Source organism: Petaurus breviceps, unplaced genomic scaffold (genome assembly GCF_028583685.1).
Source record: "Petaurus breviceps papuanus isolate PSGF00001 unplaced genomic scaffold, PetGlider_PUasm1.0 138, whole genome shotgun sequence".
NCBI classification, from domain to species: Eukaryota; Metazoa; Chordata; class Mammalia; order Diprotodontia; family Petauridae; genus Petaurus; species Petaurus breviceps.
Window position 1 is genome coordinate 23,601,306 of NW_027185694.1, and position 20,000 is coordinate 23,621,305.

The 20,000-nt window shown below is 43.0% G+C and overlaps 2 protein-coding genes across 2 annotated transcripts in view; both read right to left on the reverse strand.

The window, feature by feature from the left end:
* LOC138144204 (mesothelin-like) overlaps positions 1 to 6,893 on the reverse strand; it is a 41,823-nt gene extending 34,930 nt beyond the window's left edge. The window contains exons 1-2 of the mRNA XM_069065538.1: positions 6,888 to 6,893; positions 3,198 to 3,362 (exon numbers count right to left, since the gene is read on the reverse strand). Coding sequence (XP_068921639.1) covers positions 3,198 to 3,362; positions 6,888 to 6,893 — 171 coding nt within the window. The remainder of the gene's footprint in view (positions 1 to 3,197; positions 3,363 to 6,887) is intronic.
* A 1,538-nt stretch (positions 6,894 to 8,431) lies between these two features.
* LOC138143746 (uncharacterized) overlaps positions 8,432 to 20,000 on the reverse strand; it is an 11,675-nt gene continuing 106 nt past the window's right edge. The window contains exons 2-10 of the mRNA XM_069065021.1: positions 19,546 to 19,664; positions 18,177 to 18,335; positions 17,703 to 17,911; positions 16,592 to 16,695; positions 15,867 to 15,985; positions 14,322 to 14,495; positions 13,242 to 13,444; positions 10,792 to 10,895; positions 8,432 to 9,971 (exon numbers count right to left, since the gene is read on the reverse strand). Coding sequence (XP_068921122.1) covers positions 9,802 to 9,971; positions 10,792 to 10,895; positions 13,242 to 13,444; positions 14,322 to 14,495; positions 15,867 to 15,985; positions 16,592 to 16,695; positions 17,703 to 17,911; positions 18,177 to 18,335; positions 19,546 to 19,664 — 1,361 coding nt within the window. The 3' untranslated portion in view covers positions 8,432 to 9,801. The remainder of the gene's footprint in view (positions 9,972 to 10,791; positions 10,896 to 13,241; positions 13,445 to 14,321; positions 14,496 to 15,866; positions 15,986 to 16,591; positions 16,696 to 17,702; positions 17,912 to 18,176; positions 18,336 to 19,545; positions 19,665 to 20,000) is intronic.

Sequence of the window (20,000 nt, forward strand, 5' to 3'; positions counted from 1 at the left end):
CCTTCCTTCCTTCCTTCCTTCCTTCCTTCCTTCCTTCCTTCCTTCTTCCCTCTATCTTTTCCTTTTTTCCTTCTTTTTTCTTTCTTTCTAAGGTTGTATCTATTATTTATTGATTTTTAAAAATAAACATTTGACTAGGGTCACACAGCTAGTAAGTGTCTAAGGCCAGATTTGAACTCATGAAAATGAATCTTTCTGATCCCAAGATCAGTGCAGTATCCACTGAGTCACCTAGTACTACATAAGAGGGACTTAATTTAATAATTTCAAAAAATATTTCTTATTAGGGAAAGACCTTTAGGTTGATAATCACCATTCCCTACCTCCTCCCAGTATGCTCTAGGTAGGAACTGGGTAGGACCTTTGCTTTGATTGCTCTGATTTTGTGTTCTGAAATAATTTCAACTGATTCTTGAATGAGTTTGTGTTTTCCTCTCTGGATTAGAATCTTTGACACTGGCACAAAGGAGAGTGAGGAACCCTGGAAGAGAGTCATGCTGGCTTGTCTCAGTGGGAAGTCAGGGTTGGGAGATGGACCTAAGTAAGTTCAGTTGTGATGGGGAAGTGGTCCTCACATAGTGACCCCAAATGTATATGGTCCTATGCCTAATTTATTTTAGACCCTGGGGGCCTCCTTGCCATAGCCCCTCTCTGAGAGACAAGATTTAATCTTAAAATGGAAAACTTCAGTAAGTTCAGTCCCAAGGTTCAGTTTATCAACTACATCTATCACCCAAGCCATTAGGATGATCTTGCCTTCTGTATTCCATTTGTCCTGTTCTTAGGGTGAGCTAAAAACCTACCATAATTATTTGAATGTGTTATAGAAGGTGGAGGCAGCTGGATCATGTGGAATGAGCCTCGTCCTTGGTGTCTGAGAGCCAGTTTTGAGATCCTGACTCTACCATTCACTAAATGTGTAACCCCGGTCAATGGGAGTTGAGTCTGAGTTTCAATTTCCACATCTGTAAAATGGGAATAGGCAGCTAGGTGGCGCCATAGTGCACAGAGTGCCAGGCCTGGAGTCGGGAAGACTCATCTTCATGAGTTCAAATCTAGCCTCAGACACTTACTAGTTATGTGACTCTGGGCAAGTCATTTAACCCTATTTGTCTCAGTTTCCTCATCTGTAAAATAAGCTGGAGAAGAAAATGGTGAATCACTACAGTATCTTTGCCAAGAAAACCCCAAATGGGATCATGAAGAATTGGACAAGACTGAAATGACTGAAAGACCACAAAATGGGGGCAATGAGATTCTATTACCTAAACCTTAGATTATTGCAAGGATCAAATGAGATAATAGCTGTAGAGTGCTTTGTAGAGTGCTTAAAGTAATATGCAACCATGAGAGGCAATGGTATAGTGGATAGAGTAAATGATTCAGAATTAAGAAACCTAGGTTCAGTCCCACTTCAAATATTTCCTATTTGCATAATTATGGGCAAGTTATTTAACCTCTGTGACCTCTGTTTTCTTACCTATAAAATGGGAATATTAGTTGTACTACATACCTTATAGGGTTATTGTGAGGAAAACATTTTGCCAGCCTTAAGGCACTGTATAGATGTAAATGATTATTATGAGAGACAACCCTTACCATCTCACTGCTCTAAGCCTATATGATTTTAAGTTGAATGTTCTTTTTTTTAAGCTTTTTTGTTTGTTTGTTTCTTTTGCTGTTTGGAGGGGGAAAGGTAGGGCAATTGGAATTAAGTGACTTGCCCAAGGTCACATGGCTAGTTTGTGTGTGTGTGTGTGTGTGTGTGTGTGTGTGTGTGTGTGTGTGTTAAGTGTCTGAGGTAAGATTTGAACTCAGGTCTTCCTGACTCTAGGGCCAGTGCTCTATTCACTACGCCACCTAGCTGCCCCTAGTTGAGTGTTCTTAATCCTTTTTGTCTCATGGACCCCTTTTTAAATTTGGTCAGACTTATAGAACTCAGAATAATGTTTTTAAAGAATTGAAGAAAATGCTAAATTTCCATTAGAGGTTGGTGAAAATAAGGATGTTATTTTTTCCCCCATCCAACTTCATGGACCCCAGGTTAAGAACCCCAGCTTTAATCTATAGAAAAGTTGCCAATTTCTATCTGTGGAAGGACTTTCCACACTGGAAGTTTACCACACCAGTGAACTCATAGTTCTCAATAACAACAACATGTAATTTTTATCATCGAAAAATCTTTTCCTCTCAAGAAGGAATGTCAGTAGATAGGGGATGCTAGGAAAACTCCATATAATAGGTAGATTAAGAGGAGCATGATGGTATTGGCTAGGGGGAAGAAGACAATAGAAGAAAATCTTAGATCAAGGAGGGGTCTGATAACATAATGTGTCCAAGACTGGAATTGGAATTTATTAAATACATTTGGAAAAAGCCTTTGGAGTCTGAATTAGAGTCTCAGTTTTACCACTTCCTAGTGGTGTGACCTTGGCCCTCAGTTTTCTTGTCTGTATATTGGCGGTATAGTTGTACTATGTATCTCTCAGGGTTGTGCTTTGTAAACTTTACAATGCTATGGGAATCTGAGGAGATAGGAGTTCCCTACCAATTACAGGAGAATATAGATTTATAGCTGGAAAAGACTTCAGAGGTCATCTAGTCCAAACCCCTCATTTTATGGATGAGGAAACTGAGACCCATGGAGTGTGACTTGTCCAATGTGTCATGGCTAGTAAGCTTCAGAGATGGAATTTGAACCTGTATCATATAGTTCAATCTCTTTGTTTTTATAGATGGGTAAACTGAGGCCCAGAGAGGGAGAAGGATTTTCCCAAGAAAAAGATAAAAGTGCTAGGATATGAGCCCAACTACAAATCCATTATCTTACACTATGTCACAGAAATGGAAAGTTATTTGTAAATAGCACTATAGAAATGTGAACTGACATGTAAATAGTTGATGCCCATGGAATTTATCTCTGATAAAATGGTTGCTGATGCCCTAAAGAAAACTGTCCTTGTCATGAAGAGAGGGATAGAGATCAGGGATCCCTAGATGCTGAGACTATAGCTAGTATAGATACTCCACCAGTTGAACTGGGGCATTGAAGGCCAGAGTAAGCAGCCAGTTTATATTAGGAATTAAGAATAATATCAGGATCATTGTGGTTGCCAGAGACATAAAGGGTGAAGATGCTACCTTTCTGCCCCTGGATGTGCTTGGAGGCAAAGAGCAAGAATCCTGCAGATACTCACCTGGTGGGCATACTCATTAAACTGGGTCATGAAGGTAGAAACATCTATGCACAGATCTCTGCTTAACACCTCCAAGATGTCTTGGGAGCTCTCCAGGCTATGCAGATTTGAGGTCACAATCAGATGTGCCATCTGCTTGGGGGTCTTGACATCTACACCTTGAACCTAAGGGGACAGAACCAAGTAGGACAGAAGAAAGTTAGAGACATGCAGACAGGGAGAAGTAGAAACTTGCCTTCTCATCTCAACTGAATCCTCCTATCCTTCCAGGCTCACCTCTTTGAGGCAACCTTCCCTGCCTGGTTTTGATTTCTCTGCTGTGATCTCCTATAGTACTTAGAGCATTTAACTGATATGCAATGTAGCATTTTATTCTATCCTTGCTACTTTGTCTTAATTCTCTAACTATTTTGTATAGGTGACGCTTAATTTTGAAATATTTGAAAGGGTGCCACATGAAAGAGGTAATAAATTCATGCTGCTTAGCCCCAGAGAGGAGAAATTAAGCACCATGTTTCTTCCGATATCTTTTGCCTGCCTTATGGTTAAGCGTAGGGTGAAGCATGTAGTGGAAAGGCTTGATAATGGGTTAATGACTTTTACCTCTTCTGATACGATTCACACCTAGTTTTAAGGCTGCATTCACATCATTAATGGTTTGTGATTTTAGAATCAGGGTATCTGGGGTCTAGTCCTGATCTATCCCTAGCCTCCAATCTGACCATAGACAGATATCTTTCCCTTGCTGGGTCTCAGTTTTCCTACTGCGGTTCTATGGATCTAGAACCTGGCTGTGTCCCCTGACTGACAGCCTAGAACTTTCTATTGCTTTAGAAGGGAGAATGAGGAACACTGCTGCCTGAGAGAGGAGAAGCCTGCCCAGGACCCTGTCTGATTGATGGGCAAAGGCTGTCGTGCCCACTCCAGAGCTTGGGTGACATACATTGGTTTCCTCCCTGGGTTGCCCTACAAGTTCTATCTTGCTACATGCCTGGCATACCATGGGGATTAATAAAAAAAAAAAGTAGGGAGAGGCTGTTCCAATGTCCTTTCTCTACCCCATGACCTTGATCGAATTACAAGCAAGTCACAAAGCTCACGTGCTTTTTCTGGCCCAGATGTGCTGGGTATCAGCTCAATTTTCAAGTTTTTGGTATAAGCATTTACACTTTGGAACCTGAAAATGCTACAAATCAGGGCTTGATCATCTAGACTTTAAAAACAGTTGGAGACAACATTAATAATGCCAATTAACCTTAAGAATGTGTTGTGCATGCATCTTCCTCCAAAAAAGTTGCTTGTTAAATATTTACTAGCACATCTTTGCCAGAGAGGATCCAGAGAGGAACAGTAATGTGATTTACTCATGGCAGAACTGTACTCATTCTAATGGATGCTAAAAGACCCCTTATTATTAGCACTTTGTGCTAGCATCTTTCTGTATAAGATACTTATATAATATGGTGCATTAGAGATTATTTCTCAATAGACTGGAAGTTCCTTTAAGGCAGGGACCTTGCCTTCTCTAAACATTGCATTTCATTTTGCTCTGAAACATAGGTGGCTTATAGTGTTTTTTGTTGACCTGAATTGGCTGATTTGTGATAAGGGTTCTCTCTCTCTCTCTCTCTCTCTCTCTCTCTCTCTCTCTCTCTCTCTTTCTCTCTCTGTCGCTGTCTCTCTCCCCTCCCCTACAATGGAGAGGAGAGAAAATAGATTTTTGTTGAAAAAAGTAAAATTGAATTGATTTGGCTACTATCTGGGAGGTCTTCCTATGGCATTTTCTGAGCTTCTTAGACCTTAAAATTGAGTATGTGTATGTTTAGGCTTAGCTAGTTTGATATAAGTTCTCATTATGTTTCACTTTCTTTATGATCTATTTTTGATCTAGTTTCATAGATTTAGAATTAGAAAGGGTCTCAGAGATCAACTAATTCAACTTCCCCATTTTGTAGATGAAGAAACTGAAGTCCAGAGAAATTAAAGATGATGAGCAAGGATACAGAGCTAAGATCTGAAATCACATCCTCTGACTCTAATTCAAGTGTTCTTTTCAGTGTTCTACACTGGGCTCAGAACGGGCAAGGTCAGGATGATAGAGGGCAATGTTTGTTGCCCAGGGTAGGTTGCCCTGGAAGTGTTGATGTATCCTTGTGAAATCATGGGGTACCGTTCACTGATTGATGGAAGAGAGAGGATATGGAACTAGGTCCCCCAGATTGTTCTACCCTATAGTTCCATTTCCCTTCATTCACTCTTACCCATTGGTTGTAAAGGTAACACTATACAATCAGGGAAGCAGTATGGTGTAGTGGATAGAGGGCTTGCCTCAGAGTCAGGCAGACCTGGGTTCTAGTCCCACCTCTGACCGTGGGCAAGTTATTTAACCTCTTAGTATCTTAGGTGACTCTCTAAGACTACAAATTGAATAATAGTTGTTGATCAGCATTAGTATAGGAAGTTTCCAAAGCCAATGAAATCAGGTCCAGATCACAAATTCAAGGAAGACTATTCTCTGTGTCTTTAAGAAATAGATCATCTGTAAAATTGTCATGCTTTCTATTAGACTATAAGACCCTTGAAGGCAAGGAATATCTTTTATTCCATCTTTGTTTCCCCAGCACCTAATCCAGGGACCAATACCATAGTGGGTGCTTAGTAAGTGTTGGATTTGGATTTGTTGAACTTTCATCTTGGCACTGCACCCTATAGCAATCACCAGTGTCCTCTTAGGGTAGTTTGACAGGATTTCTGGCCCTGGGTTCTATTTCTGAAGAGGAGCCCTGATGAGGACAGGTTATAGAAAAACATGATTATTCTCATGGTATTTATCTTCACAAGTTAGGGCTGCATCTTAAATACTCCAAAGCATTTCTCAATCAGTCAGCAGGTATGGATGCATTGTGGAGGGATTTTGTGGAGGAAAAGTGGAAAGAACATTGGCTTTGGAGCAAAAGGATGTAGGTTCCAGTCCCACTTCTGATGCTGACTCCCTGGGAGATCTTGGGTTAGTTATTCTTTGGGGCTGTTTCCTGATCTGCAAAGTGAGGGAGTTGACCAGAATGCCTCTGAGGTCCCTTTCGGTTCCAGATCTATGACCCTAAGATGGTTTTTGGACCCTGCTGATATCTCCAACCTCTGCCATCTACTAGGTGAAGGAGCCCATAGTGTTTACTCCCCCTGTGTGAAGGAGCAAGGCTAGATCATGATTCACCTGAAACTGTCTCCTTCCAACTTCAAGGGAGGCACTGGTTCTAGTGTTTGGGGTTTGGTGAACAAGAACCATGATTATAAAAGTGAAGATACTAAATCAGGGAGACAGTATGGTGTAGTGGATAGAGAGAGGGCTTGTCTTGGACTTCCCTCTAACTCTCTTGTGAGACTCTAAGAGATCTTTTTTTTTTTTTAAGCAATTGGGGTTAAGTAACTTGCTCAAGGTGACACGGCCAGGTGTTTCTGGGTGGTTGCTAAGTATCTGAGCCCGGGATTCGATCTCCAGGTCTTCCCAACACTGGAGCCAGTGCTCTTACTCGCTGTGCTACCTGGCCGCCCCTCTAAGAGATCTTTTGCACTTCATCCCATCCTTCCATGCTGAGAAGTCCTGATTTTAGGGACAGATCATAGACTCTCTGGGACTACAGAGTTCATTCAATCCAACCCTCTTTCTTTCCTTTAACCCTCTATCCCTACCCCCATGTAGGAAGTCCCTTTACAATGTGTTTCTGATAGATAGTCATCTATCCTCTGCTGAACACTCCCTATGGTGGTGGAGAAGTCAATACTTTACAATCCATGCTGTTCCACTTTTGGACAGCTCTGTCAGGAAATTATTCTCACTGAACCTCTCTCAGCCTCAGTCTCTTCACCTATATAATGGGAATAATAATAGCATCTACCTCACTGCGTTGTTGGGAGGCTTAAATGAGATAAATATATGTTCATGCTTTGCAAACCTTTAAACACCATATAAGTTTTAGATATTATTATTTTTTTTTTGCTTTCTTTTTTGGAGGGGGGAAGGTAGGGCAATTGGGGTTAAGTGACTTGCCCAAGATCACACGGCCAGTTTTTGTGTTAAGTGTCTGAGGCCGGATTTGAACTCAGGTATTCCTGACTCCAGGGCCGGTGCTCTATTCACTGAGCCACCTAGCTGCCCCTAGCTATTGTTATTATTAATACTATTTCAATTGAGTAGAAAATTGCCTCTTTGATTTCTTTCCACATGCCCTAATTCAATAAAATTTCACCAGCATGTGTTGTTGTTTAGTCATTTTCATTGTGTCTGACTCTTTGTGATCCCTTTTGGGGTTTTCTTGGCAAAGATACTGGAGTGGTTTGCCATTTCCTTCTCTAGTTCATTTTACAGATGAGCAAACTGAGGCAAACAGTGTTAAATAATTTGCCCAGGGTCACATAGCTTGGGAGTATGTCTGAGTAAGTGTATAGAAGATGAGTCTTTTTGATTACAAACCTCGTGCTCTATCCACTGTGTGACCTAGCTGCCACCAACATTTACCAAATGCTATGGGCAGGACACTATCTATGGAGCAGAATAAGTCTAATCTTTCTTCCATATGACTATCTTTCCATATAGCTACCCAAAGACTGGCTTTCCCTTCCCCAAGAATCTTCCTTTCTCCATAATAAATCTCTATAGTTTATTTCTCTGACCCCCACGTGGTCTAGTTTTTATTTCCTTCACCATCTTGGTCACCTTTTTCTGGAATATCAAGCTTGTTAATAATGTCCTTCCTCTAATGTGGTGCTCAGAATCCTCCAGAAATATAGTCTGACTTTATATAGCTTGCCACCCTCTTCCAAGTGACTGCCGGCATCTCCTGGTCCATTCAACTTTCCTTCCTCCATATCTCCCCCAACTCTTTGATAACTCTTATGTCATTTTAGTTCAATCAGTAGCATGTGGTCTAGTTAAGGTGGTGATAGTGGTTTGAGTGTTTCCAGGAGTGGGTCAGACTGAGAAGGTTTTAAGCCAGGGGAGGGTAGTGTGTTCTAGGAGAGCTTAAAAGGTGCTAGGACAGGATTAAATTTGTACTTGACTCAGGAGGGCTCCTGAGGGGACAGATGTAGGACGACTGAGGCTGGGGTTCCACCTTTGGATGAAATTGACTGAAAATATTGAGAAGGAGCCCTAGGTGACTGCTATTACTGGTATTTACTTAGATAAAACAAACAAAAAAAGCCCAATCCCTTGAATAAACCCCATGTGAACTTAGTCAGATTGTAGAAACAGCTTTATTGGCGAATAAAGAAATAGTTAGATAGTAGATGGCAGTTCTGTGTGGTACAGGGAACAGCTGGAAGGTCACACAGTTGGCCAAATGTGTGATACACACTCAACTAGAGACATAGAATCTTAGAATCTCCAAGTTGGAAAGGCCCTTAGAGGTCATCACTGGTCCAATTCAGAGCTGAACAGGAATTTTCTCTATAGCTGCTTCCAACAGGGAGCCAGCTAGCTTCTGATAGAAGGCACCCAGCTCCCTATTTTCTGAGGCATTCCTGAATTATTGAATCCTTTTTCATATTGGACCAAAAGCCATCTCCTTATAATTCCCGCCCACTGATCCTAATTCTTCCCTCTAGAACCCTCGCTGTTGCCACATAGGAGTCTAGCCACCTAATGAGAGAGGGTCCCTATGGAACATTCTATGCTGCCCTGTCTGGGGGGCCCCAGCCTCCTTCCTACCTACCATCATTTCAATATTATCCTTAGTCATGGAATGGTAGGGAAAAATAGATTTGAACTACTAATGAAACCAGTCCCCAGAAGTGACATGTCTCAGTCTCTTCCCCCAAGCAAGAATCCTTGTTACTCAGGGTCAAGACCACTTCTTCTCTTTCCCTGAAAGCACCCAGAACAAGGCTGAGTAAACAGCAGGGTTCTGTAGGGACTTGTCAAATTGAACAACATTTCAACCAAAGTGATTTTGTCTCACCAGAATGTTAGAATAACCAAATTCATTGCTACTGATTTTACTAAAACTGAGGGAGATGCCACTGGTAGGTTTGAAAGATGAATGAGTTGAAAACAAAAAATCAGATAAATGCAGAATGTCAGAAATGGAAGGTACCTTAATGTATCTCTAGTCTAACTCTTTCATTTTACAGATGGAGAAACTGAGTCCCATGCAGGCTAAAAGTGATCCTCAAAATCCCATTGATCCTATGAAAATTAAACTATGAATTTAATCCTGGAATGATGGAAAGCATTCCCAGATAGGCTCTATAGCTTGCTCACATGCCTCAGGCCTTAGAGGTGGTGTGTGGAAAGATAGTCTCCATTAGACCATGACCTGAGTTCTGTCCTTGGCTCAGAGTACTGGGCCTGATAAGTGCATAAGCAAGAAACTGTCCCAAAGATGAGACAAAGAAGAATTTCTTAGACAGCTCAAAAAAAAAAAAAAAGAAAAAGAAATAACTCTTATTCTACATAGGTAACCCTTATTCCCTTTGCCACCTTAGTTCAGCCTGATTCTTGCCCTCAGGACTGGTCGGTTTGGAGATATCCATGCTGAGGCCAGAGGAAAAGTAATAATTCCCCAACTAGGAAGGGGAGAGAGGTGAGGAGAAGACGCCCTGGATGCTAAGTGCTGAAACTGGTAGTGTTGGTGAGGCACAGGCTGGAAAAACTCACTCCATCGAAGTTTGGGTAAAGAGCCTGCAGGTCACTGAGCAGGGTCTGTGAGCAGAATGGGCCCAGGTTCGTCTGCAACCAGTCCCTGGTGCCAGACCCTTGTCTGTTACAAGATGAACCTGTGGGACCAGAGATGGGCAGTTAGAAAGATTCCACTACAGACAATGTGTGTGTGTGTGTGCATGAGTGTGTGCGTGCATGTGCGTGTGCATGTGTGTGCGTGTGCGTGGCCCAGCACACCCTGCTGAAACGCTGGCTGGCATCCCTCTTTTGGGGGAAGAACCTGGGTTCTGGTTTCAGCTTTTTCACTAACTCTCTGCGTAACCTGGGATGTCATGTTACCAGCATCATCTGGAAAATGGATGCCAGGAGGCCCAATGAGACAGTGTGGGAGAAAGTGTTTTAATAATGTATAAAGTGCTGGGTGTGCTGAAGCCCCCCTTTAATCTCAGCTACCAGGGAGACTGAGGCTGGTAGGTCACTTGGAGCTGCAGTGGGCCTCATTAAGTTTGGCATTAATGTGGTGATCACCCATGTTGCCTAGGGAGAGGTGAGTTGGCCCAGGTCAGAAAGGGAGGTTGAAGCTCCCATGCCAATTAGTAGTGAGACTGGACCTATGAGGTTGGCTTAGACAGGGAGGTCCAGTCTTTAAAAAAAAAAAGGAAAAAGGGCGGGGGGAAAAAGAGAAGAGAAAAGGAAAACAGAAGAGATGAGGGGGTGATGGGGAGGGAGGGGAAGAGAAAAAGAGGGGGGAAAGAAGAGAGAGAAAAGGAGAAGAAAATGATGGAGAGAGGGAAAAGAGAGGAGAGAAAGAAGAAAGAATAAATGGTAATCTGTAAACTTAAAAGCATCCTGGAAAATGTAGCTTTCTAAACTAAAAATCTGTTTTAAAAAATCTATTGTGGGCATATATCACTGGTTACGGATTTTAGGTCCTACCGGTCTCAGCAAATTGTGCAGCCAAGTACTTCTTCTGAAATCCATGCACAGCTTGTTTCTGCTGAGATGACAATTCCTGGAACACTCCCCCAATGGCTTTTATGCTAGAAAACAAACAGCCAGACTGGTGGTTAGGTCTAAGCACCTTACCAAGGCCTTCCTCTTATAAGATCCTCCTAGCTAATCTCTACCTGGCAGGCACCAGAATGAGAAAGCTAAGAAAAATGGGAAAAGGAATCTTCAGGGAGTAGTTCAATGTGCTGGATGGTGGAACCTACTAACTAACAGTGATATCTGCTGACCCTTGCAAATATCTCAACAAAAGGAGAAAAAGAGTTTGGTTTTAGGAGATCTGAGTTAGGGAATCTCTAGGAATGAGAGAAATTCCTTGGAATTGGGATTATATAATTAAAGAAGAAATGAAGAAGCAAAAGAAAAAGAAAGAAAAAAAGAAATAAAATGATTATTAGTGTGAGGGGGGATGCAGAGTTGAGGAAAGGGCTAAAAAATTCTCAGCATATTACAAAGTAAAACTAGCAGACCTACCTTACAGATGTCTTGTATGGGTACTCAGTTTGAGTACTCTCTTAACTTCTTTGTCAAAAATTTTCAAATAGGTTTTAGGATCTGTTTTCCTATTTCCAATGGCAATATGCCTTTAATTTTATAGTTAAAGTCAGTGTGAAAGTAGGATTCCCTTTATACTAATTTCTTAAATCATAGGATTCATAATAGGAAGGGAATTTAGCGATCATCTAATTTAGCGCCCTCTCCATTTTGCAGATTGAGTAAATTGGGGCTGAGGGAAGTTAAATGAATTGACCAAAGTCATATAGATAGTAAGTAGCAGGACCAGGGCACGAACCCAAATCTTCATCCTCCAAATCTAAGGTTCTTTTCACTAGATGGTAGCCATTCTATATAGTAAGGTACACCTGTATGTGTATAAATATATATTATGCTGGATATTTGTATAGAGCAAGGATGGGATCTTCGGCACATACAGCATCTATCACAGGAAATCACAGCAAACTTAAAATGCATAAAAATAAATGCAGTTATGACTACTATTACTAGTCCTGGCTTATTGTCATCAAACACATATATTCAGAAGAAGACTTAGAGGTCTTAGTTGACCTCAATATGAGCTCAGTATGAGTCTGATATTAGATGGTGTGATGTAGTGGCCAAAAAAACCTCAGGATCTTAGGTTTCATTAATAGGAGAGAAATGGGGGTGGGTAGGTGGCACAATGAATAGAGCATCCGCCCTGGAGCCAGGAGGACCAGAGTTCAAATACAGACTCCGACACTTAATACTTACCAGCAGTGTGACCATGGGCAAGTCACTTAACCCCAATTGTCCTGCCCTCCCCCCTCCAAAAAAAAAAGCAAAAGAAAAATTTAGAAATAGGAGAGAAATAGCAAATTATATATTTAAAAAGAATAGCAAGTTGTACATAGCAGATTGGCAGTTTCATGTGCAATCATATTTTTTTTATTCTACTATGTTATGGAAATGCTTGTTTTATTTCTTAAGTTCAGAATAAAATAAATACAATTTAAAAAAAGAATGAAGCCCCCTCTGCTCTGATCAGACCATACCTGACTTATTGTATTGTTCTGGGCATCATGTTTTAGGAGGGACATAGGCAGACAAGCCAGCGTCTGTCTAAAGGAGTGGGATTAAGATAGTGAGGGGACTTGATTCAATGTCATACAAAGAGCAATGGAAGGAACTGAGATATTTTTTCAGTCTGAACAGAAGATTTAGGGCATGGGGGGTGGGGGAGGGCGTGGAATCATTGCATGTTGAGCTAGAAGTGACATTGCAGAACATCTGCTCTAAACTTTTATTTTATAGACAATGATTTCTTGTTGTTGTTCAGCCATTTCAGTTATGACTAAGTCTTTTCTTGGCAAAGAGTGGTTTGCCATTTCCTTCTCCAGCTCATTTTGCAGATGAGGAAACGGAGACAAACAGGGTAAAGTGACTTGCCCAGAGTCACACAGCTAGGAAGTGTCTGAGACCTGATTTGAACTCAGGGAAATGAGTCTTCCTGACTCCAGGCCTAGCGCTCTATTTACTGCGCCATTTAGCTGCCATAGATGATGATAGTTATATTCAAATATTTGAAGGATTATCATATGGAAGAAAGATTATGCTTGTCTTGCTGACCCTAGAGAGCAGGACCAGGAGCAATGATTAGAAATTACAAAATTCCACAGTCTAGGAATGGAATTGGTTCCCTTAAAAGGTAGTGATCTCCCTGGTACTGGAGGCATTTACACAGATATGGAGTGATTTTTCTTTAGGGAGAATGAGAACTGTTTTTTCCACTAGGAGGGAAGTTAGATGCTGTTACCTCTCAGATCCTTTCAATTCAGATTCTACAGATCTTCAGAGCAACACAGAGAATCCGCAGCTCTCAGGGTCAGTACAGTACTTACAAGGCCTGGTAATGAGAACATGTCACGGAGAGTGGCAGCATCTCTAGGCTGGTGACGTTCACCCCAGGGAGCAGGACCTTCAGGCGGGCAAACCACGTGTTGGCTTCTTCAGGGGACATGGTGGGAACTTTTGGGAAGATCATCTCTGCTGCCTTGAACATCATGACGTCCCGTACTTTGGAATTGGCTAACAAGTCAGGGCTCTGGGATTGCATTCAGATGTGAGAGAAAGAGAAAAACAAAACAAAACAAACCATCCATAGTAAGCTCATGCTTATTTAACCTGGGTTAGATGATGGCACAGTTGTTGTTTTGGGGGATATGGGTTAACTGATCTTGTATGAATGGGCACACTTACCCAGACAATAAGGACACATTACAGAATGGCTAAGACCTGTGATATATTCTGATTCATCGGATATGTTCTGGCCCCCACTTACCTCTGCAGCCATATCAAGTCTTTGTGGGCCCTGATCTAACATAGGACATCAATACAGATTTTCTGCCATTAATGACTTGGTAATGGCTGTTAGAGGCTGAGGGCTTAGATCAGAGTTTGCTCATGGCATGAAGGCCCCCAGAGGGGCAAGTTGCTCCCCCTTCCCAATCTCATCTTCCTGCAAGATCACATCAACTTGTCAGTACTCCCTATCCTTGTGATTAGAGAGAGAAGGAGAGTTCCTCCCAGATCCTCCCTTTAAGGTGGTTGCCCTTGCCAGCCTTCTCTTCATTTCCCACATTATTGTATCCATTAGGACTTCATCATACTCCTGTGTGGATTATCCTTCCCCCTCTCCTTTTTCAGCATTTTTTTCCTCTTTAATTGTCTTTCCCCATTAGAATGTGAGCTCCTGGACTTTCTGCTTTTTTTTTTTTTGGTACATAGTAGGCACTTAATAAATATTATTGATTGACTTACTGATTTAATGGAGGGAGTGAGCCCAAGGGGCAAGAGAGGGGTAGTAGGAGAAAATAAAAGGGGGTGGGAGAAGAGGAACTCAGAAGGGCAGGAAAGAGAGAGGTGGGAGTTTTATTTGTTCCCTGAAAGGAAGGTCCCAGCTGAGGGCAATCTGGGCCTACCTTCCAAATGAAGGTGTTAAAGTCTTCCAGGTAGGAGGAGAGGTGGCTCAATGGGTCCTTTCGGGTCCTGATGGCCTCAAGGACAGAACCAGCTCCAGAGGGATTGTAGATGATACCACTGTGGATGGTGATTTGGGCTAGGACGCTGTCTGAGATGAGGTCCAGGGAATCCAGCTGGAAGTCAGTAATTTATTAGGACAGATGAGAAGAGCAGCTTCTCTTGAGAATGAGTGTGCATACGTGTGTGCCTGTGAGTCTGTGATTGTGAGAGTGTGTGTGTGGATATGTACACATACATCCAATATATACAAATGCTTGTTATATTGTATTTGTGAGTATGTTTGTATAAATGACTGGGCATGTGTGGTGTTGGTAGTATATACATTCCTATATGTCCCAAAAATATCTGTGTGACTGTATGTATGGATTGTATGTATGTATGAAATGTATATTTGCCCAGCATGTCAGCTGGGTCATTTTCAACCATTCTATCAATAAGTCTCTCTCCTGCTTTATTTTGCTAATCCTATCATCTAACATATTAACTATTCCTCCTAGCTTCACAAAATTCACAAAATGGATATGTGTCCCATCTCTGCCTTTTTTCAAGTCATTGGTCCTGATCTACTCAACTTTTAAAAAGTAATCACAGAGGGGCAGCTAGGTGACACAGTGAGAAAAGCTCCAGCCCTGGAGTCAGGAGGATCTCAGTTCGGTTCTGGCCTCAGACACTTAACACCCACACAAAAAAACTAGCCATGTAACTCTGGGCAAGTTACTTAACCCCAATTTCCCTCCAAAAAAGGCAAAAAAAAAAAAAAGTAATTACAGAGCCCCATGGCATTCCACTTGACATATAACAAATTGCCATTGGATCTAGCCATTTTTGAACCCACTAATTATACTATTTCCTAGTCCATAATTCCATCTTTTCTGAAAGGATAGCCTTGAAAGACTATCAAAGCACCTTGCTGAAATGCAGGTAAAACAAGTCTATGACATTCCCCTAATCTGTTAATCTTTGTTGTCACTCAGTCCTGTCCCACTCTTTGTGACCCCATTTGCTTTTTTTTTTTTTGGCAGAGACACTGGATTGTTTTGCCATTTCCTCCTTCAGCTCATTTTACAGCTGAGGAAACTGAGACAAGCAGGGTTAAGTGACTTGTCCAGGGTCACACAGCTAGTAAGTGTCTGAGGCCGGACTTGCACTCACGAAGAAGAGTCTTCCTGATTCCAAGTCCAGTGCTCTCTCCACTGTGCCACCTAGCTGCCCTGATCTGCTAATCTGGTAACCTTGTCAAAAAAGAAAATGGGAATCATTTGATCTGACTTATTCTGCATGAGCCTGGTGCAGAGAGTTCACTGATTCTTTTTCAGATCTTCGTAAAGTTATCTCCTTAATGATAGACTCTAGCATTTTGCCAGGAGCCCCCACAAAAGCCATCTTTACACTGCTTTTCCTACATTATTACATTCTACTTCATGATTGGCTGAACTGTACACCTTTGGGTCCCAGAATGCCAAGGGTGTCAGAATGATACTCACCCCCTGGAAATCACTCTTCAGCTTAATAAGGTCTTTGTAAGGAGCATAGGAGCTGAAGGAGCCAAAGTATTTGCGCAGCCACATCTGGTCAGTCACAGAATCCTGGTCACAAGCAGAGCCTGTGGGAAGAGGGAGGGTTGGGAGGGCTCCTGGAGCCAGCTCTGTCCTAGGACAGGGGGCTGTGGCAGTCCTGAGATTATCGGTACTGAGATGTGGGGCAGGGTGATGGGTGGATGAATGAGGAAGCCTGTGACTTAGCTCCTTGGATTCTGTAGCAAGAGCCTAGACCCAGAGAGGAAAGGAGCCATCTAGACCTATAGGTAGCAGGGCTCATCTCCCATCTACGTTCTGTAGGTACCAGGAGCTGGGTTTTGCTTTTACGAATCATAGCAGAAACTGGTAACAATCCACCCTCCACCTCATTCTTCAGAGCAGACTCCATCCCCAAAGACCATACCCACTACCTGCTGCTGTTGATGGCAAGAGAGTAAGCTTGCCCTCGTGGCTTGGGCTCAGGGCTTGGGTTAGTTCAGAGAGGAGGAGTTGATAAGCCATAGACATGTTACCGCCTTAGATCAGAATAGAGTCACAGTTCTGGCGACCACATATTAGAAACCCCACAGAGTAAGCTGGACTGGGGGCAGGGAATCTCAGGGCGCGATGGCTGCTTTGCCCAGAGGATCTCTGACCCTTTCCTTAGCAGATTCCCCCCCATTTCTGGGCACCTGTATTTTGTTGCTGGGTCATCAGTACTCTCTGCATGAAAGCATAAATGTCTGCTGGATGTTCATATGTTCCATCAGCCTTGTGGGTGTCCAGGACTTGGACCCTGGAAAGGACAGGGTTAATTTGTTAAGGGACAGAGAGGCAATTTTATGGGCTATCCCTCAGGCTGGGACTAAGAAGCCTCAATGATTTTGCTATTCCTGCTGAAATGTCCCCAGGGGTCTCTGTATGAGAGGAAGCCTTTGACAAATTCATTTACACTGCAGTGCTGAAGGACTATATGGATAATCCCTCCCAGAGGAGCTTACATTTAAAAAAGAGGAGTGGAGAGGGCCTTCTTTAAGGAAGTGATGGTGCACCGTGGGGATTCTCTAAGAATAGAATTCTATACACACACTTCCTCTGCTAGGAAACCATCCGTGCCTTTCAATAGCCTAAAAAGGCATCCTGGTACAGTAAGAGCATTAATTATCTCTGGAGGCAGGATACACGGGTTCAAATCCTACCTTAGGTGCTTACTGCCTGTGTGACCTTGGGCAAGCAACAACTTCCCTGGACCTCAGTTTCCACATCTATAAAGTGAGGGGGTTTGGACTAGCTGGCACCTGAGGCCCCTTTCCTGTCTCTAGATCTAAGAGTCTATGACAGAATTCAAACTCCTTCATTCAAGGCCTCTAAAATCTGATCCTCAATTTACCTTTCTATCATTTAGTATTCCCCCTCCATCGTGTTCTGTGCTCTGGCCAGGCTGGTCTCCTCTCTCATTCAAATCCTAATACTTAGCCTTTAAGATGATTCAAGTCCTTTCTCCCCCTGGAGATTTCCTCATCGATTTCCTCCTCCTCGGACCTCATTCGTCCTTGTGTCCCCTACTTGGTTCTCAGTATATAAGGCCTGGTGACATCACTTATCCTTCTATGTTTATACATTGTCTACCCAACTACTGAGTCTTGTGCTGTGTCTCCCCCGCAAAGTGACTCATGTAGGACCAGACACAGTAGGTACTTAGTAAGAGCTATGGAATTAACTGTGCTTGGCTGGCTGAACAACGTCCTGGCCCATGGTTATTTTCCAGCCCTCGTCCCTGCCTCCAGCTTCATCCAGGCTTACAGGGCAGCTAGGGAGTCACAGGACATGTCGACAGGTAAAGAGCCGAAGTTCTGTGCATCCAGGCCCGTCAGGAAGAGGGCCAGCCTGTTCCCGAACCAGGCAGTGTACTCCTCTGGGCCAAACGTCAGCATCGATGGGCTCAGATGGCAAAGGATTTGGCCCAGGATGGTGCGTCCCACTTCGGCATTCGGAAGCTGGGTGAGGTGATGCTGTGATCAGGAGAGTCCAAAAGCACAGCAGATATTAGGGTCAGCCTGGCCCCTGGGTTCAAACAGGAGGCCTGGAGCTCGTACCCAAGGCCCAGGGAGAAACAAGGCTGGTCTATAATTGGGGCACTGTCCTGGGGCTGAGGTCAGGGGTTCAGCGAGGGAGCTGTCTCTTTCCTGACTGATCCATGTCACTGGACGTAAGGGTGACCAGGCAAAGGAAGTAAGGACTCATGGTCCTGTGGGTCAGCACTCAGGGCTTTCTTACCTCCTGGGCCTCCTTGTTGAAGGCATCCAAGAATGGCCCAATGTTGGCAGCATTCAGGGATGCCATGACCTTGCCCGCTCGGACACTGTCTCTCAGGATGTCACTTGACACTAAGAACCCTGCGACCTGTTCAGGGCTGAGGGTGCTCAGAGTGTCCATCTGGGGAAAAGCATGGAAGAGAGAGGTCAGGAGAGGGTAGGGATAAAGGAAATGGGCAGTCCAACTGGGGGAGTTTGATGAGGAGGGAAAACACATAAAACTCTTTGTAAATTATTATTTTTTTTAGGGCAGTTAGGGTTAAGTGACTTGCTCAGGGTCATTCAGCTAATAAGTAACTGGGGCCAAATTTGAACTCAGATCTTCCCCACTCCAGGACCAGTATTCTATTTATTTATTATCTAGCTGCCTCTCTTTGTAAGTTTTTTTTTTTGGAGGGGGGAAGGTAGGGCAATTGGGGTTAAGTGACTTGCCCAAGGTCACATGGCTCACAGCTAGTTTTTGTGTTAAGCGTCTGAGGCCAGATTTGAACTCAGGTCCTCCTGACTCCAGGGCTGGTGCTTTATTCACTGTGCCACCTAGCTACCCCCCTCTTTGTAAGTCTTAAAGAACTATGTAAATGTTATTTACTATAATTATTGTTATTATTGTCCTCTTTAATATTATATATAGTAAATGTTATTAATGATTAATATTAATATAAATATAGTAAACATTATTAGCCTCTTTTAAGCACCGGAGAAAGGGAAGAGATGTCTCACCTTTTGTAGCAAGTCTAAAAAAAACTAAAAAAAAACCCCTCTTCCCTCTCAGATCACCTTTCCCTTATGCCCTATATATCTTGTACATTCATTTTTTTTTTTTGCAATTGTCTCTCCTGTTAGAATGTAAGCTCCTTGAGGGTAGGGATATCTTTGCCTTTCTCTGTATTCCCAGGAGTTAGCATGGTCTGGCATATAATAAGTGCTTAATAAATGCTTACTCAGTGATGGCCCCATTTTTAACCAGATATAGAGAGAAATGGGGAATGTCTGGGGAGAGGCCATCAGAGTGACCAAAGAAATGGCAAAGTGGACCAATAAGAGATGGCGTTAGACAATCTAGTGACTTAAGGGTTGCAAGTCTTTGCAAGTTGTCCCAGATTCCTCTGGGCCCAGCCAGCCTCATTTTTGTGGAGCAAATTGATGTGAGCTACTTATTAGATATTAGGACTTTCTAGGAATCAGAGTGGTAAATGCTTGTAAGGGAGGTTGAGGACTGTCTTCCTGTATAGCTTCTAAAATATGGTCATGATGCAACCAGGAGGCAGGAGACTGACTCACATGACCTGCTAAGGAGGTCACTTGTGAGAGCTTTGTTATGTACTACTTACAGCGTTGAAACCTTGGTACAGTTTGACAAGGTCATTGTAGGAGGCCAGGGAGCTGAAGGAGCCCAGATTTGCCTGCAACCATCCACGGCTGCCCTGAGTATTTTCAGAGCAGGGTGCACCTGGAACAGAGGGGGAAGGATGTATGGTAGCAGCTAGGGTGTGGGCTTCCTAAAGACAGGGCTGCTTGTGTGTCTCTCTTCCTTCAGGCCAGGGGCTCCTTAAAAGTAGGGGCTCAACTCAGAGCAGGACAGACTTCACTGGCCAGGTGTGAGCATGGTCATAAGGCATCACTGGGGCGCTGGTGTCTGCTAACCCCTCTCTCAACTCTGGTCCCAAGTTCTCTATGGGACCAATGAACTAGTGTGGGCCTTGAGTCATTCAACTTCTCTTTCTTCTGAGTAGACAGAAGGGTAAGATCTGGCAGAGTCCTTGAAAGTGACATTGAACATCAAGAA